General features: G+C 40.3%; 1 protein-coding gene across 2 annotated transcripts in view; it reads left to right on the top strand.

Annotated features, from left to right (window-relative positions):
• Positions 1-20,685: 20,685 nt before the first annotated feature.
• Positions 20,686-26,863, top strand: part of Sik2 (salt inducible kinase 2) — a 119,283-nt gene continuing 113,105 nt past the window's right edge. For both annotated transcript variants that reach the window (XR_002378774.2, XM_029481051.1), the window contains exon 1: positions 20,686-21,012. Coding sequence is in view for 1 of the 2 variants with exons in the window: in XM_029481051.1 (XP_029336911.1) it covers positions 20,878-21,012 (135 nt within the window). In the remaining variant the exon portion in view is untranslated. The remainder of the gene's footprint in view (positions 21,013-26,863) is intronic.

Here is a 26,863-nt window from a genome sequence, read left to right as displayed (position 1 = left end):
GAATAGATTTGACTTGTAAACACAGGAAGAAGAAGAGAAAACATTCTTTGGGAGAAAAAAAGTATAGAGATAAGCTCAATAAGATAATCTGTCAGAGTACCAAATATATGAAGTCTGATAAATCGAGGGAGACAGATTTTCCCTGTGAAGGCAAGGCTGGAGGCCATATCGACAGTGCTATTCCCCAAATCTTGTATGCAGTTCAGCTATACAGTCCATAAGCCGATGTTACTGGTGACAGTTAGTACACACACACACACACACACACACACACACACCACTCTAAGCTTCTCTTTCTTACCTACAGCAACTATCTTATAAAATAACAAGACAAAACATTTCAAGGCAGTAGATGAGGATGTCTAGCAGAGAGGGCATGAGTTTCACATTTAGTGTTCTTTAAAGAAGAAACCAGACCCAAGAGTATTTGGATGAAGTCCCAAAACAAGAAAATTGGGAATATAACACATTCCTAACTACTAGCTTGGGAACATTCTCTCTGTATCTCTATGCTTTTTCCTGTGGAGATGCAGGAAAAAGGTACACTGTGCATACCTGGGTGACAAATCACTCCTGACCTAACAGTACAAGACATTTCTTACCTGAGCTCGCTTACAACCAGATCTTATTATTCATTGATAAGACATGTGACTCTTAACACAGCTTTTCCCTTGTGCCACATATGTGTAATTCCTCAACACAACATACAATATAGCGAAATGTTTCAGTGTTGCATAAACTTTTACTTTCACATACCTAAAAATATTATTTATCAATAAAATTACTGTTGCTGGTGGTAATTTTAGTAAGTAAAATGTGCTTAGAGACTAGATGGCTGACCGAGTTGTTAAAAGCAGACCCTAGAGTTAAGCAGATGTGATTCAAATTCTGAATTTTACCATATGCTTGCTTCTTTCCCTTGAATAAATTGTATTAGCTCGCTAATCTTTGATTTATCTGTAAATAGTGGATTACAGTAGTACCCCTTTAAAGGATTATTGGGGAGATCAATGATAGCTGATAGTAAAAAGTTATGCTCACATGCTCAGAATTTGAGTATCATTGATTTATGGCATAAGCCTATTTTACCTGTATATTAATGCAGATAAATATACATACATATGCACTGAATTATGTATCTCCTCACTAAGTATCCAATAAAACAACAACCAACCAGTACAAGAAACAGAACATTAATGCCATTTACATGTGCTTCTATGCGTTCCTCTAATCCAGTCCTCAGCCTTTTCCTTCTCACATGTTACGGGCACTGGTTTTTAAAGTTATGGCTTTGCCATGTATTTATATTTCTAAATATTATATGATCTAACTTCATTTGTTTTTAACATTTTTTAAGTAGGTCATAGGGCCTGAATAGATGGTTCGGCAGTTAAGGGCATTTCCTACTCTCCCAGAGGACCAGAGTTTGGTTTCCAGCAACCAAATCATGTGACTCACAAACACCTACAATCCCAAGTTCAGGAGAACTGATGCCCTCTGCTGGCTTCCCCACACACATGTGCCATAAGCTTATACAGATACACATAGCCATTAATAAAAATAGTTTTTAAAAGAAAAAGTGTTTTCCTTTGGAGCAGTGCTGCTAGGAACACTGGTTTTCTTGGGTAAATGCACAGAAGTATAATTTCCTGTGTTATGGTATATAGAAATGGCTGACAATAATAGATAATGCCAAACTTTCCAGAGTGGTTTTATCTATAAACGCTTATGAGCGCTACAAAAGACATGCTGCTAATTCGTTGTCTCTCTAAAACTAGATATTGTCACATTTCTTAACCTTTGCCAACTGACTTGCTATAAAACCCTGTTTTGTGATTTAATTTCCTTTCCCAATCAATAATGCAGCTGATCATCTTGTATGTAGTATGTATGTATGTATGTATGTATGTATGTATGTATATAGCAGGGAATGATCTTGAATTATTGAATCTCCTGCCTTGACTTCTTAAGTGCTGGGATTGCAGGCTAGCATTACCATAGCCCAGTTTATGGCTCACAAGGGATTGAGCCCAGGACTTCATGAACACTTCGTGAACACTCTACTCAACTACAGCCCTAGGCTCACATATTTGTATGAGTCACAAGTTTTCTTTTCTGTTAAATTTCTATTAATAGTTTTTACCATTTTTTATCAGACTGTGCTTTATTGATTTAAAAAAAAAACAAATAACCTTGCTATGTTGGTAAACTTGGTTACAAACACCCTCTCCCAGCTTGTGCTTTCTTTTTTTCTTTTTTTTTTTTGTAAGATGATTTTTGCTATTTCAAATTTCTAAATATTAATATAGTCATGTCATTCAGATTATTCATATTTTTCATATTTTTATAGTATTTGGGATTTTTTTTTGTTTTGAAACAGTCTCATTAGGTAGCCCAGCCATACTTGGAATTAGTTTATTTATTTATTTATTTATTTATTTATTTATTTATTTTTATTAGATGTTTTCTTCATTTACATTTCAAATGCTATCCCCTTTCCTAGTTTCCTCTCTGAAAATGTCCTATACCCTCCCCCCTCCCCCACTCCCCCACTCCCCAACCCACCCACTCCCACTTCCTGGCCCTGGCATTCCCCTGTACTGGGGCATAGAAGACCAAAGGCCTCTCCATCCATTGATAGCTGACTAGGCCATCCTCTGCTACATATGCAGCTAGAGACATGAGCTCTGGGGGGTATTGGTTAGTTCATATTGTTGTTCCTCCTATAGGGTTGCAGACCTCTTCAGCTCCTTGGGTACTTTCTCTAGCTCTTTCATAGAGGACCCTGTTTTCCATCCAATAGATGACTGTGAGCATCCACTTCTGTATTTGCCAGGCACTAGCATAGCCTCACAGGAAACAGCTATATCAGGGTCCTGTCAGCAAAATCTTATTGGCATATGCAATAGTGTCTGGGTTTGGTGGTTGTTTATAGGATGGATCCCCGGGTGGGATAGTCTCTGGATGGTCCATCCTTTAATCTCAGCTCCGAACTTTCTGTCTGTAACTCCTTCCATGGGTTTTTTGTTTCCCATTCTAAGAAGGAATGAAGTATCCACACTTTGGGCTTCCTTCTTCTTGAGTTTCATGTGTTTTGCAAATTGTATCTTGGGTATTCTAAGTTTCTGGGCTAATATCCACTTATCAATGAGTGCATATCCTGTGTGTTCTTTTGTGATTGGATTACCTCACTCAGGATGATATTGTCCAGATCCATCCATTTGCCTAAGAATTTCATAAATTCATTGTTTTTAATAGCTGAGTAGTACTCCATTGTGTAAATGTACCACGTTTTCTGTATTCATTCCTCTGTTGAGGGACATCTGGGTGCTTTCCAGCTTCTGGCTATTATAAATAAGGCTGCTATGAACATAGTGGAGCATGTGTCCTTATTACAAGGTGGAGCATCTTCTAGGTATACACCCAGGAGTCATACCTGGAATTATTTATGTAGACTAGGTTAATCTCAAACTCACAATGATCCACTTACTTCTGCCTCCCTAATGCTGTGAATCAGCTTTAGTCACCAGCAAGGTATTAGATTTTGTTTGGTTGCTTAGGTTCTGTGGTGGTTGGAATGGTAATGGCCCTATAGGTTCGCATATGTGATGTGTGGGTCCCAGTTGGAAAAGTGGGGAAGATTTGGAAGGTGTGACCTTGTTGGAGGAAGTGTCACACTGGTACTGAACTTTGAGGTTTTAAAAAGCCCAGGTCATTCCCCAAACTCTCCAGTTAACTCTCTCTGCTTCATGCTTGAGATCCATCTTCATGGATCAAAATGCAAGTTCTTTCCAGGCAGAGTGGTGTGCACCTTTAATACCAGCACTTGAGAGGTAGTAGATACAGGTGGATTTCTGTAAGTTCAAGACCGGCCTGTACTACATAGTAAGTTCCAGGTCAGCCTGGGCTATGAAGAGAGACCCTGCTTTGGAAAAAAAAAAAAAAAAAAAAAAAAAGATATAAGCTCTTAACTACTGCTTCAGCACCATGCCTGCCTGCCTGCCTGCCTGCCTGCCTGCCTACCTGCCTGCTGCCATGCTCCCCACCATTATGGTAATGAACTCTAACCCTCAGAAACTATAAGCTTCCAATAAACTTTTTAAAAAGTTGCCTTAGTCATGGTGTCTTATCACAACAATAGAAAACTAACTAAGATAGTTTTAGTACTAGAGGTTGAATGTAGGGCTTCATGCATACTAGAGAAGAATTGTACCAGTGAGTTCTATCATTAGCCTTTTAAAAATATTAATTTTTATTTTTTCTGACTTTGTGTATATGGGTATCTAACCTGCATGTATTTCTATGTATCACTTGCATGCCCAGTGCCTTCAGAGACCAGAAGAGGATGTTTGATCCCTTGGAATTAGAGTTATAGAAAGCTGTGAGCCATGTGAGTACTGGAAATCAAATCCAGGTTCTCTGAAAGAGCAGCCACTGCTTTTAACTTCTGATCCATCTTTCTAGCTCCAGCCATTCTTTCTACTATTTTTTTTTTCAGACATAGGGGTCAAACCTAGGGCCAAAACAAGCAAGCAACCACTGAGTTACATTACCAGCCCTGGATGTGTATATCTTTAATAAATTCATCCCTACTACAAATTTAAAAGAATATGTACCTATGTTTTCTATTAATGATTGTAAAGTTTTACTTTTAACATTCATTTCCTTAATTTGTGTGGAGATCATCTTATATATAGTATGAGGTAGAGATCGATATAATTTTTCTATAAATTCACAAGTCCATTCATTGCAGAGTCCTTCCTTTTCCCACTGTATTCCATGCCACTGCATATGTACACAGGCCAATTTCTGAGTTCTCTATTAGTCTGCGATTATTTTTGTATTTCTAAACACACACAGTTTTCAGGTACTACATCTTCAAATAGCTGCTAATAAAATATTCTCTGCAAATGATTGATTGTTAATGCTTTCTTCAAATAGCCATTATATTTGTTCACGTGGATCCAACATAATTGCTTTTGCTGGCATCTATCATCTCAGTTGTTGCTTTCTTTTGAAGTAGCTGTGTCTTATTTCTTGGCCTGTGAATATACATTTTTCTGATGGTATCAGATACTGTGCCTAAGGAATGGGGGAACCCCCTGCTCTCCCAAAAAAACAGATCCCAATGTGTGTTAACATCCAGAGAGCTCAAGAGGGAGAAAGAAGAAACACTAGGGTAGAAAGCCCCGTGTGATAGGCTACCATCATTGCTCAGGCTAGGCACTGTACCACCACAATGCTTCAGGATGCAACCCCACCTTTAGACTCACCCTTAACCCTAGACATTCCCACCCCAAAGAGAAGCATTCTGGAGGGAAGGCACTGCTAGATTTTAAATTGCTGTTCCTGAGGGATGGAAGGGCTGGAGCAATAGGAGAGTAAATGCCCATGGTCAGTTATTCCCTATTGGTATTTGAAATCATGGTTTTTGAAATGCCTTTTTGTTATCCTGTGACATTTATACCAGTGGTTTGAACATCTGCTATCAATTTCCACAGAAACCTCTTGCCACAAGTTATAGACACACACACACACACTAGTTCTAAACAAGTTCCTTCAAGATTGATCGATTTTGGAAAAATTCACAATTTTACATAGATTTGCACTAGACAAAGCTGTGAAACAAGTATCCCCCAGGGCCTTCTGAGTTGTGCCTACCTCTAGGAACCTTCTATTCTAATTATCTGCTAAAGACTCAGTGCTTGTGTCCCCCAGACTCATATGTAGGATCTGTCTCCCAGTGTAATGTTAAAAGATAAGGCCTATGGTAGATGAATAAGTCACAGGGACAGAGGCATGTTTTTTTTTTTTTTTTTTTTTTTTTTTTTTTTTTTTTGTTTTTCGAAACAGGGTTTCTCTGTATAGCCCTGGCTGTCTTTGTAGACCAGGCTGGCCTCGAACTCAGAAATCCGCCTCACTCTGCCTCCCGAGTGCTGGGATTAAAGGCATGCACCACCACGCCCGGCTGAAGAAGATGTTTTAGCAAGATAATCTTCCCAGCTTCCAAATCTCACAATGTAGAATCATATACCTATAAAAATCATATACCTATAAAATTCTTTAGCTATTAGCACTTACCAGCTAACAGCAATTCTGTCAACTTTTCCCATTTCGATCCAATGCTCTTCATGACTTAGAACATGTTAGACCTCACCTCATGTAAGATGGCTAAGCCACCTCCCCAGCCCATCCCTCTTAATACCTCACTATTAACAGTGTCAACTTTTCCTCATTGCAATAGACTCAGAAGACCGTGAGTTAGCTCAATAGGGGAGAAAGTGTTTGTATGCACACAGTCCTGGGTTCAATCCCAAGCACCAAAATAAAACAAAACAAAAAGATACACAGAAAGAGTTTTTGCCAGTAAGTCTCTCCACACATCTTATCCCCTGGCTAGCTCCTGCAGATTCTCCACATGTCAATTAACTGTCATTTCCTGAGGAAAATTTCTTGACGTCAATCAAAGCCAGAATCTCTATTATGCAATGTTTTATTATGCAGCGCTTTTTTTTTCCAGAGAATTTTTCCTTAATTACAATTAATGGATGAAGTGTTTAAGAGAGAAGGAAACCGCAAGATACACTAGGAAACAGAAAGGAAACATTTTTATTCAGTTTTGAATAAATACATATTAAGGACTTTCTCGTTCTGGGCATCAGGTTAGTAACACAAACTTGTGGAGAATGAGGCAACTTCCTCCTCTTCACTCATTCTTGATGTCACCCACAAGGTCTCTCCAATACATAGAGCAACTTCTAAGCCAAACATGACAACACCGACACGATTCCTTCTCAAAATCTTCCATCTCCTCAGCCTCATCTAACTGATGTTCAACCTCATCTCATCTTAGGGAATACCCACAGAGGCCAGAGGAGAGTGCTGGATTCTTGGTAGCTGGAGTCACAGGCAGCCTAACATGGGTGCTTGGAACAGAACACTAGTCCTCTGAAAGAACATCAGGGGTTTTTCATCACTGAAGGTAAAAATGAGAACTGAGACAATTTCTCTGGCCTCTCTTTGCTCCTGTCTTCTTACAGACAACAGGATAATGTTTTCAACTCCCTTGCTCCTTTGACATTCTGAAGAATGCACTCAGCAAACTCCAGAAGAATTTTAGTCAGACATCTAAGCTATCACTGTTTCTGAAAAACATCCATGGGCCATGTGACCTAATCCTATCCATTCAGTGTTCCCTTGCCTCCACTCTGTTTTCTTGGACCTTCTTATGATCCTGGAAGTTTTCTGTGTGTCCCATTCAACTTCCTGTCCTATAGTCAGTCACAGCAGTTCTCAAAGCTGACATCTAAAGCCCCGAATGCCTACTACTAGCACACTGGGCAGATAACCCACTTCCTGTACCACAGAGAAAGTAAAAACCAAGATTGAACTTCTGCACTGTCAATTACCCACTTAACTGGGTGTGTAGGGGAGGGGACCCTGTCCTCACTTCTCTTCCCCACTGGCATCACAGGAGGTGAGTCCTCTCCTCACTTGTCTGCAGTCTGCTGTTATGAATTCCCAGCCTGCTTCAGGCTATCTCCAGTCACCTCTATTTCAACTTTCCCCTGTTGGCTCATTCCAAAACTGCTAACCTGTCTACCATTTAGGAACAACAACAAATGATGAAGAGCAAATTTCTCATTTCATCTACATCATTTTTTAAAAAATATTTTTAGAACTCTATTTCAATGTAACAATATGCATAAGGAATACACTTACATTGGTTAATAGAATGCAATTATGTTTAACTTATCCTACACAATCTTGATCAGAAACTTGATACATGGTTTACAATTAAAAAAAAAAACAACTGCAATGTTTCATCTCTATTACAAATGTATAAAAAATCCTCCATCAAATGCTGCTGACGGCAGTGGAACCTTGAGAAATATACCTTTGGTTTGCCTCAGAAAAGTAACACATATTACACTATATAAAGGTTTATAAAATTGGCGCAAAATATTGTTGTAATGTCACAATGCCAGTTTTAAGAGTTCAGTAACTAACGGGAGCCTATGTGACATGCACAGAAGTGCAGAAGCTATCACACTTAGCCAGCAGTACACACACTGTAAATTTGCACAGTCTGATCATTCTGACCTAAGACTGCCAGCTCACCTCAAGTGCTCAGTCAGCAGGAAACCCTAGATATACCTTGATGGGTTTTTTTTTGCAAAGAAGATGGAGTTTCTTCAGCATTTCAGTTTGCAAGTAGCAGCATGCTAACAGGCAAGTTGTTCCTTCCCTTGTCCACATTCAGAGGGAAACAAACGCAGGAGGTGAGCTTCCGTGTTTCTTTGCATTACTTTACATTTGAAGTAGCCCAAGTCAGGACTTTAAAAGTAAATCTAAAAAAGCAAAATGACCATTCTTGGAAGACTAGAGAAAGACAACCTGACAAAGTTTGCCTGCTTTACATGAATAAAGTTAATACTTTACAGTTTCTTCAAAGAGGAAAAAGGAGATTTAAATTGGAGAGCAATTCTCAACTTTGGACATTGTATCTGTCCAGGTAATTGCTTCCTAACTTGCTATCAATATTTTGTGTTTATATGTTAATCATTGTAAAAAGTGATTTTTGGTATTTTTTTAATTTTGGTGCTTTTCTGGCTTAAGATGTTGCACATGGTTCTTGTTTTGTTTCTTTAACCTATGCAGTTAATCTCTCTTCTCCCAGAAACACTGTGTTAAATAGTAACACTCTATACATATATATGTATGTTTTTCCCCTTTTGGAGGGATGCTTTTAGGCTTGTTTGCAAAGGGCCATTTTCCTTTTCTTTGCTGTAACTGTCTTTTTTGCAGAACAATAGTGTGTGCAAGTTCATAAGCAATGGAACATGCAGGTTCAATCCATTGTTTTGGGTTTTGTTTTGTTTTATTATTTTGTTTTATTTTAAATTTCACCTCTTATCTATGCCAGAATTAGTTTCATGTAAGTTATTTTGAATGGTGAGGATATGTGTAATCCCACAGCTTTCAAGTGTGATTTTTTTTTTTTTTTTTTTTTTTGCAGTAAGCTACATTCTTTTCTTAACTTGCATTTTTCAAAGATGGACATTTTCACCCATGATTTTCCTTGTTTCTGGTGCTGGGGCCAGTGAGCTCAGGGCTTTATACGCATTGGGCATATCACCTCAGAGCCACACCCCAGCTCCACAAAAAAGCTGTACTTCAGTCTACGCTGCTTTTTCCTCGCTTCTTACCCAGTTTGGGTTCTGCCTTCACAAATCTGAAACCTTTTGCAATGACCATCGATTATCTCTTTATAACTAAGCCAAATGAATTCCTTTCTATTTTTGTTTTGCTTCAAAGGAGGAGAGGAAGAGAGGGAGGCAAACAATTCCTTTCTGCACTCTGCCCCGTTATGCTCTTTCCCCCTGGTCTCCAAGGTGTCTCCCCTTCTGTTCATTCTCCTTTCGCTGATTCTCTGGGGGAAAACAATTCCCTTTATTTGCTCACTCAGGAATGCTACTACTTTCCGTAGAATCCCTGCCTTCTGTTCACTCTCTAGACTATTAATGCCTTTAGCTTCTATATTTCATCCTGGGTTTTGCTCCTGAGCTCCAGAATACTGTATCTCAAGTCTACAAATAGCTGAGACATTTGGTTCCCAGCATCATCCATTTTGCTCCAGACACATCTATTGATTTCTTTCTAAGTTATTTAATGGTCTTTCATCATATCCCTCTATAAAACATCTAAGGGACAAATGTCTAGATACATTATATATTGGGGGTGGGGGGCTTGCGGCCTTATGTTACCTATCTTTATCTATGTAGGGCCCAGAAGAATGAGCAGTAGATGGGACGCTCGCTCAGTAGCTGTTCACTCCTGTCAGCAATGTAGGAGCATCTTCAGCTTTCCCCTGACGCCCATCCTTCGCATCTTACATACAGTTTATCATTGCTTCAGAGGCTTCTTCCCAGCCATGGCTTGGGGGTTTTCTACAGAGGGGTTCGGGAACAACTGTATGGCTAAGAGGGAGTGAGAGAGTTCCTCATGACCTGGTCCCAGGTAACTTTTAGTTTCCTCTGTTGATACTCTCACCACAACATCGAGATACTTCCAAACAGATAGTGTTGCCTAAACTTGCCATCCTCATGCTACCTTTGGGGCCACTGCTCCATCTCCTCCTCCTCTTCTTCCTCTTCCTCTTCATCCTCTTCTTCCCCTCCTCCACCTCCTGCCCCCACAATTTTCTTTGACTCTATATGCTCATCAAATTGTTTTATATCTGGCTTTACTAGACCTCTACAATTCTGCTCCCCTCCCCCAATTCAGCTTTTATATTGGTATTGTATGCCTTCCTGTGAAACACTGCATTGTACAAAGTGTGTCCCCTCTGAGGTCTCCTTAGCTCCCAGTGTGTTACATTAAAATTATTTGGAGCTGGGAGGTGGTGGCACACACCTTTAATCTCATCACTTGGAGGCAGAGGCAGGCATATATATCTCTGTGAGTTTGAGGACAGCCTGGTTTACAGAGTGGGTTCCAGAACAATGAACACTACACAGAGAGACTTCATTTCAAAAAACAAAAACAAAATTATTTGGATATGTATCCATACCCTTCTCACAATAATCCTCTGAAATACTAAATAACAGATGTTAAAGGTGGAGAGAGTACAGGCCGCTTCCTTGAAGTTACTATTTAATACCTGGTAGAACAATATTCATGATACAGTGTCAATTCTAAACCACACATTCTTAAGTACGGAAATGGGGTCTTCTTCATGCTTGTATTCCTGGCATTTACTATGGTACCAGCACGTGTGTATAATAAATACAAAACTAAAGGTCATCTATTGAATTATACATAAAACCTCAAGAATTTCAAAAATTAGTAAGTTATAAGGACCTTCAAAGACGTTTATGACTTGGTAGAGTTAAAAAAAGATTAGGAAATTGAAAGAGACAACACAAAGGAGACAATGGCTAGGAACTGAGTAACTTATACTAGCTGTAGAAGGCTTAAGAGCCTCTTTAAATCTTACCCCTGCCATAAAAATATAGCATCTTCTCAAAATTTATGGGATATGAAAAACCAAATCAACTGACTGTAAAGCATGAGTAACGGAAGTTAAACTGGAAGCTGTCTAACGTCAAGCACTGAACTCTGGCCAGCCTTGCCCTCGTTGCCTGCTTACCAACCTTCAGTCATAAACCTATCTGTACCAAGAATGATAGTACAAATTTATTGTGCTGTATTAAGGTTTTGCATGTTTCCTTTACTGTTCAGAATCCCCATTTATAAATCTATAAAATGGGTATAATAGAACTTAACCCAAGACTCTGATGTAACAAGTTCTATGAAGCTCATGTACAACAATAAGTGGTACTTGGTAAGAAAACTAAATCCATGTAAGAGTTATTTATTGAGGGAAGGAAGACTAATAACCCTGGTGGAAAAAAGTGAAAATTTGAAAGCAGATCACAAATCTAAAGCCCAGATCATATGAGGCAGCATTAGGCTGAGACAGAGATGTGGATGTCAGTCGTGCCTGCACATGCCACACACATGAGCACATGCACCTACATACACGCAAACACACATACATACCACACACACAGAGAGAGAGAGAGAGAGAGAGAGAGAGAGAGAGAAGGAAAACATGTTCTATTATAGATGGAAAGGTAAAGAATCAAAGTGATTCTATTATTTAAAAAAACAATAAATTAACAAGATATTTTAACTCTGAATTTCCACTTTAAAATTGATTGCATGAAATTTATGAATGATCCAGTACACTGATAACTTATTTTAAAAGATCTAGGTGTTTTAGTTTTGCTTGTTTTTTGTTTGTTTGTTTGTTTTTGTTTCTTTGTTTCATGTTAACTGTAGGATGTTGCTATTAAAAAGAAAACTAAGGATCTGGAGAGATAGCTAAGTGAGCAAAACGCTTTCATGGCCAATGTTAGGATCCCCCAGCACCCTATAAAAAGATAGGTAGGGTAGTAGTTTGTAATCTCACTGTTGGGGAGATAGAAGACAGACAGGAGCCTTGAGGTTCATGGGCCGGCCAGCCTAACATAATCTACAAGCCCAAGGCACCAGGGAGAGACCTTATCCCAAAAGACACTTAAGTAGATGGCTCCTGAGAACTGACACCCAAGGATGACCTCCACACTCAGCCCTGTGCACGCACACACACACACACACACACACACACACACATACACACGTACCTCCTGACACATACATGTGGATCCTTAGAGACCCTCAAACCATACATACATACATACAAGAAAGGGGGAAAACTAAAAAAAAAATATCCATTATCTCAATGGAAATGAGTAGGAGGATCAAAGAAAACCAGTGAATGGCCAGTATTCTACAATGCTTGGATATTGCTGAATTCCCTGTGGGGGGAAAATGTTTTTGATTTGTTTGTTTGTTTGTTTGTTTGTTTGGTTGGTTGGTTTTTGATAGGGCCTTACTATGTAGCTTAGGTCGCTTCAAACCTCAGATCCTCCTGCCTCTGCTGCCTGGCTGCTGGGAGTATAGGCCTGTCCACCTGTGTTGACTTTTAAGGAAAATATTCCAAGAAAGACATTAATAAACTGGAGTCTGGATAAGCACAGGATAAAAGAACAAAAGGCTACAAACATTTCCATTTAGAGAAGACCCATCATAGCTAAAATCAGACTTATAAAAAATTAAAATTTAGGCATAACTACCCATTCTTTGAAGGACCCAGAGACCTCCTGTTAGTACGGCTTTGCTGAAATCCTTTGGTTTTCGTATGTTGTGTTTCGTTTGCCCTTGTCTCGCATGTTTTCAAGCTTCTAGTTACCTTATAGTTTTTTATTAGGATAGTTTCAAACCTTAGAGCTGGAAGGATAGCTCAGAAATTAAGTCTACTGATTGCTCTCGCAGAGGAGCAGAATTTGCTTCCTGGTGCCTCCATGGCAGCTCACAACTCTCTGTAACTCTAGTTTCAGGGGATATGATGATCTCTTCTGGCTTCTACACATGCTTGGTACACATGTGATGCACTAAGGCAAACACCCATGCACATAGAAAACATTATTTTCTAAAGATATTTCCTAATTTCTATTTTATTCTTGGATCCAATGGTTGTTCAGAAATTCGTCATTTTATTTCCAGATATTTAAGAATTTTATAATTTTCCTTTTGTTACTAATTTCTAGTTTAATTTCACTGTGGTTAGAAGACAAACTTTGTGTGCCTACATTGTCTTAAGACTTGTTTTATTATGTGAAGTGTGATCTATCTTGTGGGATGACCCATGAATACTCGGGAAGAATGTGTATTTCCATGGAGTCACGAAAACCCTGGACTACCGAAACAATATTGAGAAACAAGAATAAAGGTGCAAGTCCCAAACTTTCTGAGTTTAAAATTATTAAAACAGTAATAATACTGTCACAAGAACAAATAGAGGCCAATGGAACAAAATAGAGTAATTAAAAATAAATTCACACTTGTGGTGAAATAATGTTCAATAAAGTGTCTGGTGAGCACACAGGGAGTCTCTTCCACAAATGGTATTAGGTAGCTACAGACAAAATACTGAAACTGGTGCCTTATCTTACTATACACAAAAATAAACTCAAAGCTGGGTATAGTGGCACAGGCCTTCAGTCCCAGCACTTGGGATGCAGGGGATCTCCGAGTTCGAGGCCAGCATGGTCTATAGAGTGAGTTCCAGGTCAGTCAGAGCTACACAGAGAAACTCTGTCTCAAAAAACCAATAGATAGATAGAGAGATAGACAGTCTGACTGACTGACTGACTGACTGACTGACTGGCTGGCTGACTGACTGACTGACTTGGTGTGAACTTAAGACTTGAATGTAAAGCCTGAAAGCATAAAGCCCCAGTAGAGAAACAAGGGTGACATATTCTGATGCCAGCCCCAGCAATGATTTCTTGGTGTGACGGCAAAAAGCAACAAGAGCAAGCATTGTCAAGCAGGACAATCTACAGAAATCTAAATGGCTAGCAAAGGAAATAAGAGGATGAAAATGCATGGTACAGAATAGGAAAAAAAAATTGTACCCTATGTATCTGGGAAGAAGTAAGTATTCAAAACATATTTGAAAATTCCTACAATTCCATTGCAAAACAAACCAAATAAACTGATTTAAATATACGAATATGGGATGGTGAGATGCCTTGGTGGATAAAGACACTTGCCACCAATGCCAATGATCTGATTTTGATCCCCACAACCCATAAGGTAGAAGAAGAAAACACACACACACACAGAGAGAGAGAGAGAGAGAGGGAGAGAGAGAGAGAGAGAGAGAGAGAGAGAGAGAGAGAGAGAGAGAGAGAGAGAGAGAGAGAGAGAGAGAGAGAGAGAGAGAGAGGTAAATAAATAAAATGCCATAAAAAGTGTTAATGGGCAAAAGATTCAAGTAGACGTCTCTCCAAAGACCATATACAAATAAGCATTATTATATGAAGAGGTGCTAAACTTCACTAGTCACTGGAAAAAGCAAATAAAAACTTCAATGAGATATCACTTCATACATATCCAGATGTCTGTTACAACCTAAGCAGGGAAAAGAGATCACTGTACAGAAATCGTAATCCTTGTGCACTGATGATGAGAATGTCAGTAATACAGCCATTACAGAAAGTAGTAAGTAGGTTCAGAGACATAAAATTAAGCAACCACCTGATGCCATTCCTGGGTATTTATCTAAAAGACGGAAATCAAGATTGCAAATACTTGCACACTCCCACATTCACTGTGGCAGCATTCACAACAGCCAAGCTATGGAAACAGCCTAACAATCTATCACCAGATAAAAGAGTGCCAGTGAGATGACTCACCAGGGAAAGGGGGTGTCCCGAGCCTCATGACCTGAGGTTGACTTCACATGGTAGAAGGAAAGAACCAAGTTCCAAACGTTGTCCTCTCACCTCCACACGCCCTGACCTCCACAAGAGAGCCGTGGTATGTACGGCTACCCACTCCCCATAAGTAAATACAAAATAGGTTTTCTTTTTATTTTTTTTCTTTTTTCTTTCTTTTTTTTTTTTGATTAGATATTTTCTTCATTTACATTTCAAATGCTATCCCCAAAGCCCCCTATGATGCATACCGTCATTATTACCTCCACCTTGAAAAAGAAGGAAATCTTGTGTGCACAGCATGGAAGAACCCAGCAGATCCTATGCCATGTGAAACACGCTGCTCACGGAAGCACGGATACATGGGATCCCACTCATGAGGATTCTAAATTAGTGAAACTTAGAGAAACGAAAGGCTGGCTGGTGGCTGGCAGCGCCTGTGCAGAGGGGGACAGGAGGATGGTGCACAGGGCACAGTGCTCCAGTTACACAGAGGAATTATGTGCTGGTCATCAGTTGAATGCCATAATGAAATTTTTAGAAGACTAGTTAAGTGTTCTTACTCCTCATAAAGGGAAGTAGGTTTGGAGGTGTGGACATGCCTTTATTTTGTTCATCTTGATGGGTTTTATTCATATACATATGAATGCACCCAAAGCCACAAACTGTCCATAGTAAATATATAGTTTTTGAATAAAAAGTAATTTTTAACTTCAATAAAGCTTTCAAAAATAAAAGTATGAAGCAAGTTTCCTTCAAAGAATCTCACTGATCTAGTTTATCCCGTAACAGTTCCTTATATATAGTGCTACAGACATATCCAGTAACCTGCCTGATTAACGGTTGCTTCACAAACACCTTTATTGCATATTAACAAGTGGAACTGGCATGGACTAAAGATTTGGATTTTCTCAGGCACTTGCACCATTGTTATTATAAAAGTGTAATGTTGACTTTACCATTGTAACCTACTTTCTTTTCTAAGTCATCTAAGCAATTATAACCAATACATGTCTTCCCTTTTTTTTTTTAACTTGAATTGAACCTAAATCCAATCCTAAGTTCCTAGCATATTGACCTGACTTTAGTCCAGAAACGATAAAAGAGAAACAGATGCAGACCTTCACAATCAAGGAACAACTGATATATATCTTGTTTTCCAAGTGCACAAGTTGCATTACTTCAGCAAAGATATGTGTAGTCTTGCGCAGTGAGCCCTGAAGTTGCTTCTTGCCCAAACTCACAGCACTCTTCATTAGCTTGTTGCCAACTCCTCTCCTTCCTCCTCTGTAAGCTGACTTTATTCAAGCTAATTGAGTTGTGGATTTGACTCTTCTCAGTTCCTCACACTTTCCACATTTCTTCTTCTGTAGACTCACATCCTTTTACCCTCAGAAGTGTTAACTTACATTACTCGGCTCGATAATAAATACAGTGGACTCACGGCAGCATCTGGGGACGCTGCATTTGAAATGTCATGTAATTAAAAATCCGGTAATGCAGTTGTTCTACGTCACGTATACTAAAAGCAGAGCTGAAGTGGTGACTGCCACAAGTCCCTTCTCTTTGTTTCTGCTCACCCTTCACTTTTGTTTTACCCTTGGAAGTTGGGTGCATATAAAGAGAAAGGGAGATGAAGAGGAGAAGGTGGGCATTAGATGAAATTAATAATTGTTAAGATTTGGAGCAGGGCTGGGTGGTAGTGGTACATGCCTTTAATCCCACCATTCGGGAGGCAGAGGCAGAGGCAAGTGGATCTCTGAGTAAAAAACAAACAAAAAACCCCTAGAGCAGGAAAGCTGGTTCTGTGGGTCAATGCACTTGCTGCCAAGCCTGATGACCTGAGTTCAATCACCAGGACTCACACACATGCTAGAAAGAGAGACCCAACCTCCCCACATCCGCACGCATGCTCTTGTATACTCACTCATACATAAGCACCTACATACAAATAAATATGACACGTAACTAAGAGGATTAATAATTGCTAACATGCATAGCTAACAACTCACCGGAACCACATCTTTTGGAACAGAGAAATAAAGCTGAATCATCTAGTCCAGAGTTAAAGAATTATAAACTTGTCTACACATAGTTGTTCAGAGTGACATTTACAACGGACTAGTCACGTTTAACGCCACACTCGCTGCATTTCTATACAGGCAAAATTGGTTTTTGACATACTGCTTCTGATCTCTGACCTCTCTTCCTCTATCCTGTAGACACCAGCACACTGACACTGAACTCTGGCTTCCTTTAAAAAACAAAAACAAAAAAAAACTTTTGATACCTTCTCTTAGTCCTTTCTTTTTCTTCTGGACTCATATCAGATCTTATCCCCAGATTGTGCAAGTAGGTGGTTGGCTTGATTATTTGATTCAAATAATCAGGTAGAAATGAGTTGATTTCTGTTTAAAAGGTGTCCTTTAAAAAGGAGGTTGTTGATTTAGTGAGTCTGTGTATACTTTCTGGTCCTGGAATGAGTGGTTTTTATTGATTTCCAAAAGAACCCACTCCCAGAACAAGTAACATATATGTATCTAACTAGGAATTACCTTTGAATTGACATATGTTTGTGGGCTTCTGGCCTAGTTAGAGGTACTTCATGGACCGCTGTCATTAATCTAGAGGTCTTTGTCAGCCTTCTAGCATTCTCCTACTTCTTCCCAAACATACAAAACAACATACCTCACAAGAAACTACAGAATTATTGGGGAGAATTAAAGATAGGAGCACAAAGAGCAGTGGATGACTCAGCAGCCAGCAAACCTGCACTAAAAGCAGACATGTGATCAGAACTGGTGATGTGGGTCAGGAGTAGACTATTTGACCAGCATGCACAAAGCCCTGGGTTCAATTCCTAGTAACACACACACACACACACACACACAGAGAGAGAGAGAGAGAGAGAGAGAGAGACAGAGAGACAGAGAGACAGAGAGACAGAGAGACAGAGAGACAGAGAGACAGAGAGACAGAGAGACAAAGAAAGACAGAGAGACAGACAGAGAGAGGGGGACGGGAGAGAGACTACTCCATGACTAAGGCTGGTGAGAAGGCTCAGTAGGTAAAGGCACTTGCCATGTAAGTCCACCTCTGACACACATAGTGGAATGAGGGCACAGGCTCCAGAGTGTAACCCCCTCTACACACCCACTGTGGTACATGAGTGTTTGCAACACACACACACACAAACAAATTCATTAAAATTAAAATGTGTCTATAAAACATACATACATTAATTTTCATTAAAAATCAAACCTACAGGAAGGTTGTAAGAACAACAATGAACTACCCTTTACCTAGATTCAGTTTAACAGTTGCCACCTTTGTCATTCTCTATATTGGCTAAACTACTTGAGAATAAGAGGCCTACAACACAAGTTTTTATCCATAAATACTTCAGTGTGTGTTTCTTAATAAGGATACTTTCTTTCATAGCACAGTACAATGACTAGAATCAAGAAACCTAGCATTAAGGGCTGGAGAGATGGAGTACTGTTCCTGCAGAGGACCTGAGTTCAGTTCCCAGCACCCACATCAGATGCCTTAACACCACCTGTAACTCCAGCTATAGGGAACTAATGCCTTTTGGGGGACACTCTGGGCATCTGCACGCACACCTGCATGTAAATACCCACACATACACATCGCTAAAAGTAAAAGAAATCTTTAAGGGGTTCAACATTGAAAGAATACTTATATCTGATATGCATCCAATTCTATTTTCAACTATTTCCCTGACAGTATTCCTTGGTGCCATGTTTTTCCAGGACCATGTGCTGCATTAGTGGCATGTCTCTTAAGACCTTAAATCTAAAATTCTTCCGCAGTCTTTCTTTCACGATGATGGCAACTTTAAGCATGCTGGGTAATTAGGGGATAGATGTGTGCAGTTTACATTTTTCTGCTTTGTTCCTTCGTGACAGATTCAGAATATGTACTTTTAAAGGAATATCGCTTCAGAGATATGTCCTGGGTACTTCAGATCAGAGGGCCCTGTGTATTATTTTATTCCAATTGCTAACTTGGATCATTCTATCAGGAAAGTGCCTGTCAGATTTCTTCACTATAATTTGTTATCTTTTGTTAATCCTTCCCAGTGATTTTTTTTTAATTCCAGAGATATTTTGAGACTGTTTAAATACCCTATTCCCCAACCAAACTTTACCCAATGACTTTAACAACTATTGTTAATTCTTGTCTGAGCCAGTTATTTCTATAACAGCCACAAAATGGTGACTTCATAATTTCTACATGCATCCTCTTCTCATTTATCCTGACTGGGAACATAGCTCAGTGATACAATACTTGCCTAGCATGAGTACCGTTCTGAGTTTGAGTTTTCTGAATGAGAGGGGGAGGGCATAGACATTTAAGGGGGCTTATCACATATACCATATTTCTGAGAACCTGTCTAAAAAAAAGTAAAGTGACAATATGAAGTATGAGCTCCTTCTAAAATTTTAATGTAGGCTTGGAATGGTGACACCTGCCTTTAATCTCAGCACTCAAGAGACTGCCTAGTCTACATGGCAAGTTACAGGCTATCTAGGGCTACATAGTGAGACGATGTTTCAAAAACAAAAAACAACAGTCCCAAAACAATAAAACAATGTAGGGCCTAAGAGATGGCTCATTGGATAAAGTTACCTACAGCAACTACCCCTAGGACTCACAGAGTGGAAGGTGAGAACCCACATCCTGTCCTCTGACTTCTTACACAAAATAAAAAGTGATGTGTGTTATAGTGTATTTCCAAAATTGTTGGGTTTTGATACTTAGATTGGCTCGGATTTGGCACTGGTGGGCCCCTTCAAGCTGGCTTCTGACATATTCTTCCTGTTGTATACAAGGAATCCCCTGGTTTACTCATATTAGATCTTTCAAGAGCATCTTATACTTGCCCTGTCTGTCATTACTCCCAAACGGGTTGTGTTTCTTTTAGTGGGCAATGGGTACCCAGGAACCAAGGTCTGGACACACATAATATATTTCAAGACATTAAAATGTTGTGTTTACTTAGGTCACCATATGGAAGACTGGTGTGATGGGTTATAATTAGAACTCTAGCATTACCTGTGTGATGTTGGCAACTCCCTCCATTCTGGCAGCCTGCTGCGTCATCTGGAAACAAATCGGATTAGATGCTTTTTAACCGTTTACAAGTTCCCAAAGCGTTTTAGGATAATACAGGGTCACCTCTCTCCAGAGACATGCTCAACTAACATGCTCAACCTACATTTCAGAGGTTCCAGACTCCGAAGCCCATTAGCAATTCCAAATTCCAGGCTTAATCATCTCTGGGGTCTCTTTAGCACTGACACTTTTTTTTTTTTTTCCTGCAAGTGACCGACGGCTGTGAGTAGGAATTCTTGTAGACGTCAAAAAGTGGAGAGACTTATATAGTACTGACAAGGGAGCTAAAAAGAACACAAAGAAAAGTGGCTGTGAGCAATGCATTGCTCAGCCACGGTGCTCCTCGGGCTCCAAATTTAGCTCTACAGTCCGCTGAGGAAAAGGTTTTGGCGGGAAGGGCTGGCTGCCCGGGCGGAGAGCGCCCGGCGACCCTCCAGGAGACTGGCCCAGTGCACCCTCCGCACGGCCCACCAGGGCTCGCTCTTGCGCTTCTGCTGGAAGGCAGGAGGAGCGGGGCGGGGCGGGGCGGACGGCGACCCCGCCCCCGGCCGCGACGCCCTCCTCAGCCTTCTCAGGCCTCGCAGCGGCCGGAAGCCTCGTGCCCGCCCGACCCGCGCACCGCCCCTCCCTCCCGCCCCCGACGTCGGCGCGGCTGCGGTAGCCATGGTGACCGGTGGAGGCCCGCCCCCGCCCCCTGCCCCAGCCCCCTGACGTCGACTCACGTCAGCGCCGGCGCGCGCCTGGCTGGGCCCTGTGGGGCGGGAGGGAAGCAGCGCCGGAGCGAGAGCCGCGGCCGTCGCCCAGAGCCCAGGCGCGCCGCCCGACGCCCTCCTGCCCGCTCCGCGCCGCTTCTTGCCGGCCCGTTCGTTCGCGTTCCCGTCGCCGTGTCCTGCAGCGGGGGCCAAGCATGGTCATGGCGGATGGCCCGAGGCACTTGCAGCGCGGGCCGGTCCGGGTGGGGTTCTACGACATCGAGGGCACGCTGGGCAAGGGCAACTTTGCCGTGGTGAAGCTGGGGCGGCACCGGATCACCAAGACGGAGGTGCGGCCCCCGGGTTCGGCGGGATCGTGTCGCGGTTGCGCCCCGGGCGGGGGACGGCGGGCCTGGCACTGCGGGGACCGCGGGGTGCAGGTCGAGTGTGTGTGGGGTGTCCCCGGGAAGCCACACAGGCTTCCGTCTCGACTCTCCCACCCGGGAACCTGGTCTGTGGCCTCGGCTCCGGAGCACAAGTTCCGCGTCTTCCCGGCTTTCGGCTGGGGGTGGGGTGGGAGGGGAAGTCTCTGTGCTCCGGGGCCGCGCGGGGACCAACGTCGCCGGCCGGAGAAAGGGGACCAGCAGCTCCTAGGCTCGGCGGACGCGGAGCGCGGCCCGGACCAAGCCCTCCTTCTCTGCCCGGCGAGGAGGGGGTGACGCGGACCAGACCGGTGAGGACGGGCCGCTGTCCCTCTTCTCTGGGCCCGTAGGGTCTCTGAAACGGTGCTTTGGCTGGCTTGATCACTTGCAGGAGGTATAGCAAATACACCAGACAATAGAGCTGGTTAAAAATGGTCATCTCAGCTCTGCACGGTTCTCTGGGGTTGTCCCTTTACCAGGTGTGCATGCTGGCAGCGAGCACGCATTCCTTAAGCCACATCAGATGGACTGTACTCCGCTCTCAACAGCGTCCTGACATTGACTCTCCAGCATCCTCCCTCCGTGGTACATTCTAATGCACCGCACATATTTTCTCCCCAAGTCTCCGTTCTTACCTAGCCCACCCTCTTCCTTCCATTGCCTCAAGCTGCTCTCCTCGGGGTCTCTATTTTAAGACGTGCAAATTAAATACCTTGGAAAAAAACGATCGAAACAAAACCATTTCTTAGACTACAACCTAGTGGTTTTGACGTGCTCTATTCTGCCTTGTGATTGCCATTGGAGTTTCACCGGTTTTCAGTTTCTCTCCCCAGTTTTCATCCTTTTCGGTTTTTTTTCCCTAATACGTTCTTAAGAACGTTCTAATCTTTGAATATAGGACCCCCACCCCAACCCCCTGCCCAGGATGACTTACGCTTATGTAAGGTAAAGGGCATTTTAAAGCCTTACTGTTTTCTTAGCAGTTGTACCTAAAAGTTTTGCTTCATGTCCATTTCCATAAAGAAGGAGGACATGTCTAACATGTCTTCACTTTTTGTTTTGCCTCACAAATCCCTGACCACAGCACCTAAATCTTTCTTCTTTAGGGCATCGGTACCAAGGTCAAAATTTTTCCTTTCACAAATTTACCAGTGTTAGGAATCTAGATTGCTATAATGATAAGTATATTGACATTACCAAACTTTTGCATAGCTGAATTTGATCCCAGCATTTTTTGTAATGAATAAAGTGTTTCGTTCTTATAAAGAGTTATGGCCAAATGTCATACCTTTACCCCGACGTTAAATTAAAAGGAAGTATCTTAAATGGGTGTATTTATGAGTCCTTTTCAATGACTGCCAAAAATAGCACATTACAGAGAGAGTCTGAACTTTTTGGTTACATTGTTGTGTGGTTGGATACCAAATCCATCCACACAATTTTTCTTATTAGCAATATTTAGTGATCATCTGTTGTCAGATAAGAGTTTAGTTAAAGTTGTATCTCAGAGCTGCTTCAGTGGTGCTGATGGCAATTTATACAGTCTCTTCGGGGTGACAATTCTGATGGTGTCCCTTTCAAGCTGATATTTCTTAGGAAGCGAGCTAGGGGGCACTGTGGAGTAACATTGCCTGTGACTATCAGATCAGTTATATTTGTGATTGAAGACACCTGTCAGCTCATGAAAGCTCTTGCAGCTGCTAAAGGGGGTGTGTGTAGTATATATGTATAAAATTATTTTATGTTAAAAGCTAAACATTTAGGCGATAGATTCCACCTCACTTGTGCTTTTCTGTTTTGACAGGACATAAGGCTGAGCATTTTGTGGTAATTGTGTGATTGTTGATACTAAGGCATAGAAATGGTCTAGTAGTTGCGATACTTAAAAGTCTTTGTAGGTGTTTTAGTTTGCAAAATGGTTTTCTGAAGTTTTATAAGAAAATTACATGAAGACTTGCTTAGTAAAATCAGGGACTCAGTTTCTAATAATGTTTCAGTGAGTTTTTTTCTTTAGGAACAACTTTTTTATTTACTAAATATCTGTATCTTTGATAAATAGAACAGCCGTGCAAACTGTAAATAAAATAGTGAAATTTTCAACTCTTTTGCAATATTTTAGATTCTCATTGTTTAACATTCCGCAGTAATTAAAATGAGAACAGTTAATAATAGTATAAAGAAAACTATTAAATGCCAGGCGGTGGTGGCGCACGCCTTTAATCCCAGTACTTGGGAGGCAGAGGCAAGCGGATTTCTGAGTTCGAGGCCAGCCTGGTCTACACCAGTGAGTTCCAGGACAGCCAGAGCTATAAAGAGAAACCCTGCCTCAAAAAGCCAAAAAACAAAAACAAAACAAAAAAAAGAATAGAAAACTATGATTATATTTAGTGCCATGGAAGTTCTTTGTGTACTTTGTTTTAGCATTATAGGCTTGTGTTTTAGAACTTGGCGATCTCTTTTTTCATCAAGTTTGATCCTGAGGCAATTTTAAAATAGAATCATTTTTAATTATATTTGTGTGTACACATGCCTCTGAGAGAGAGAGAGAGAGAGAGAGAGAGAGAGTGTTGGTCAAAGAACAACTTGCAGGATGTGGTTCTCTTTTTCAACTGTGTGGGTGCTAGGATTCGAACTCAGGTCATCAGGGTCCGCAGCAAGTGTCTTTACTCTCTGGCTATCTTGACAGCCCGTGAAACAAATCTTAGGACTTAGTTTAAACATCTATGTGACAGATACTTTTATTTTTAATGGCTCTTTATCTTCTGTTCTGTATCACAAAAAAATAAGATATCTTTTTGTAGCACTTGGGAGAAGTCTGTTTCCCTTTTAGGAAAAAAATTAGTATACAAAAAGGACATTAACTTTGGTTTAATCTATCAAATGGCTTAACACCAAGAAATGTAATTACGTCATCTGAAGCAGTATTCATGTGCTTCATCTCTGTGTAAATTTTGCACACAAAAGGGAAGGGAAGGGGGTGGTAGAATCTAGTTTCCTAATATAATACTTTATAAAATCTTTGTAAGCTGGCTTATGAATTACAGGAGCTAATTTTGTAAAATTAGCACAATGGGAAAAGAATAACACCATTTAAACTATTAAACTATTTTGGGCAGTGGTGGTTGCTAGTTTTCTGTTCTATGAATGTCCTTGAGTAGTGTTTTATTAATACTATATTAGGAAGCAATTTTCCCCTTCTAGTTAACTATATAGTTAGTTCATGAGGTGGTTTCTTTCTTTCTTTCTTTTTTTTTTTTTTGGTTTTTGTCTAAGAAAAATTCTAGGAAAATTACTTTCTATTTCTAAGTGCTCTGTTTTCTATTAAAGAATGTTTAGTATAGCAAATGTAAAGAATAAAGGAGAGCATAGCACACAGTATATAGTTCTTCCATTGTGGGAATACATTGTTCTCAACATGTCACATTGCCTTTGAGTATTCTTAATGGGCAAGACATAGAATATATGTCTATGCCCACACATTTTACATTTTGTTTATCATATATAACTTTTTTTTTACAGTATTTTAGCAGTTTAGAATTCAACTTTGTAGATAACCCACTTTACTTATGATTCTCTTATTGACTATTATATCATTTCCAGTTTTCAACAATTGACAGGGAACATAATTGTCTATCTAAGACTGTGTTATAAATGTTTTGGGGAAAAGGAATTGCTGGCAATTATTAGAGAAATTACTAAGTGAGAGGTATAATTTTTTACAATCAAGAGTTTTTATTATTTAATCTATGTTTACTATTGAAAAATTTTAAAATATGGATAAATGAAAATTATTACTTGTACCTCAGCATTGCACCCAGAGATAGCCATCAGTGTTTTCAGCTCCCTCTCTACAGATAGCGGGCTTTTCCTCAGCACCGTTCTTTTTGTGTTGCTTACCTCTATTAGTCATAAGAAGACGAGTATACAGAGACTTGGGAGAAGTTCTACAAGTTACCTTATTAATGTGGCCTGTAGGAATTAGGCTGCTTACTCACTTGCTTACCCCCAAGAGGACCTGGACTCAGAGCGACTGTCAGAGGCCGTCTGAAAATTGCCTTTGTTCACCAAAAAGTTTTCTGTGTGTATTTTGGGAGTTGGATGTTCAAGCATGATTCTCAGTCTGCCACCTTAAAGTGTAGAATTTCTTAACATTTCCCAAAAACAAAGTTTAGAATTATGTTTTTATAGTAAGAGTAGACACGAAGGGCATGTTAAGCCATGAGCATGGTATTTCTTTAAGAGGGCTTTTAAACAGTTGGTTTATATTTTGCTTTGACATCTTGCAGCTCTTTTCAGTAGCTTTGGTATTAGTCTTGTGCTGCAAAAATACTCTGGATTTTAAGACATAGCTGTACTATGTGCAATAGAAGGACCTGTTACCAAATGTCTTAACCACTAGCGTGTGTAAATAGGCTTGGAGATGACCTTTTGTGTGTTGAAATAGGACTTTGATTTGTCATAGTGTGTATATGCTTTATTAGACTGTTCTCTAGTGTCTCAGTCTGCAGGCAAGGAATTGCTAAATTGTTTTGCTAAATATTATTAAAATTACCTCTTTTATCAGAGAAGGGAAAACAAATATTCACAGTAAGAGTTATGCAAATGTTCAATTTATATGTGTGTGTATGTGTGTGTGAGAGAGAGAGAGAGAGAGAGAGAGAGAGAGAGAAAGAGAGAGAGAGAGAGATGTGGGGAAGGGCATGTGCATGCTATGGCACTGTGGCACATATGTGGAAACAAAAGAACAATTTTGTAGATTTAGTTCTCTCTGTCAGCCTTTATATGGGTCCTGGGATTTGAACTCAGGTCATCAGGCCAGTACAACAAGTGCTTTTACCCACTAAGCTGGCCTAGAGTTGTGTAAATTTCTCTGATCTGCAGAAATTTTTACCTTTAACAGAGTTTAGTATGTTCTCATTTTAAGTCCTCTAAGGAATTCTATCTTGGCACCAGGCAATTAAGAAAACATTTATTTGGAAATCATGAAACTGGCCTTCTTGGGTTCACATGATGACATTTGATTTATAGTCCACTGCTGATTAAAGTTTCACTTCCTTGGCATCAAATGGATCACAGAATTCCTTATGATAGCTCTCTTTCCTTTTTAATAGATCTTCTACTTGCCCTCCTACATCTGTATTTTTTTAAGTTAGTGATTTCTGTAAAAGTTTTTATTTCATTTAAAATTCATATTAAATGCTTTCTATCCTTCAAAGAATAGAAATATCCAGTTATTATATCCAGTTTTGATAGTTAAAAGAATGGAAGCAAAGAGGGATTTCATCAAAAACTCTTTGTTTAAAAAAATTTGAAATTCTTTAGACAGATTAAGAGATGCATCTTAGATAAATTAAATTGGTGACAATTCTTTAATGTTTTCAGCTCTTCTTAAAAGTACAAAATATCCACACAGTTTGACCCCGTTACAGAAGTTAGGCCTACTCATTATAGCCATTGTGGAAAAGCTTGCAAAAGAAACTAAGCATTCATACTTCTGCTCTCAAAACTCAGGAGATGATGGCACAGAGCCTCCAAATTCACTTGTATTTTATATGTTTGAAATAAAATTGATATCACATATAACCTATGTTCTTGTATTTCATTTGTTAGTAACATTTCCAAGTATTAAACAAAAACACTCTCTAAAAGCGCCTGCTAAAATGATAAAGATGGACAGTACCAAGGTTGACAGAAGTGTAGGAAATTGCTTATAAATAGAAAGTAAGGGCCGGGGCCTAGCAAACACAGGAGTGGATGTTCACAGTCAGCTATTGGATGT

This window comes from Mus caroli, chromosome 9, assembly GCF_900094665.2.
Source record: "Mus caroli chromosome 9, CAROLI_EIJ_v1.1, whole genome shotgun sequence".
Taxonomy (NCBI): domain Eukaryota; kingdom Metazoa; phylum Chordata; class Mammalia; order Rodentia; family Muridae; genus Mus; species Mus caroli.
Note: the sequence above shows the minus strand (reverse complement) of the source record. Positions and strands in the feature narration are given on the sequence as shown.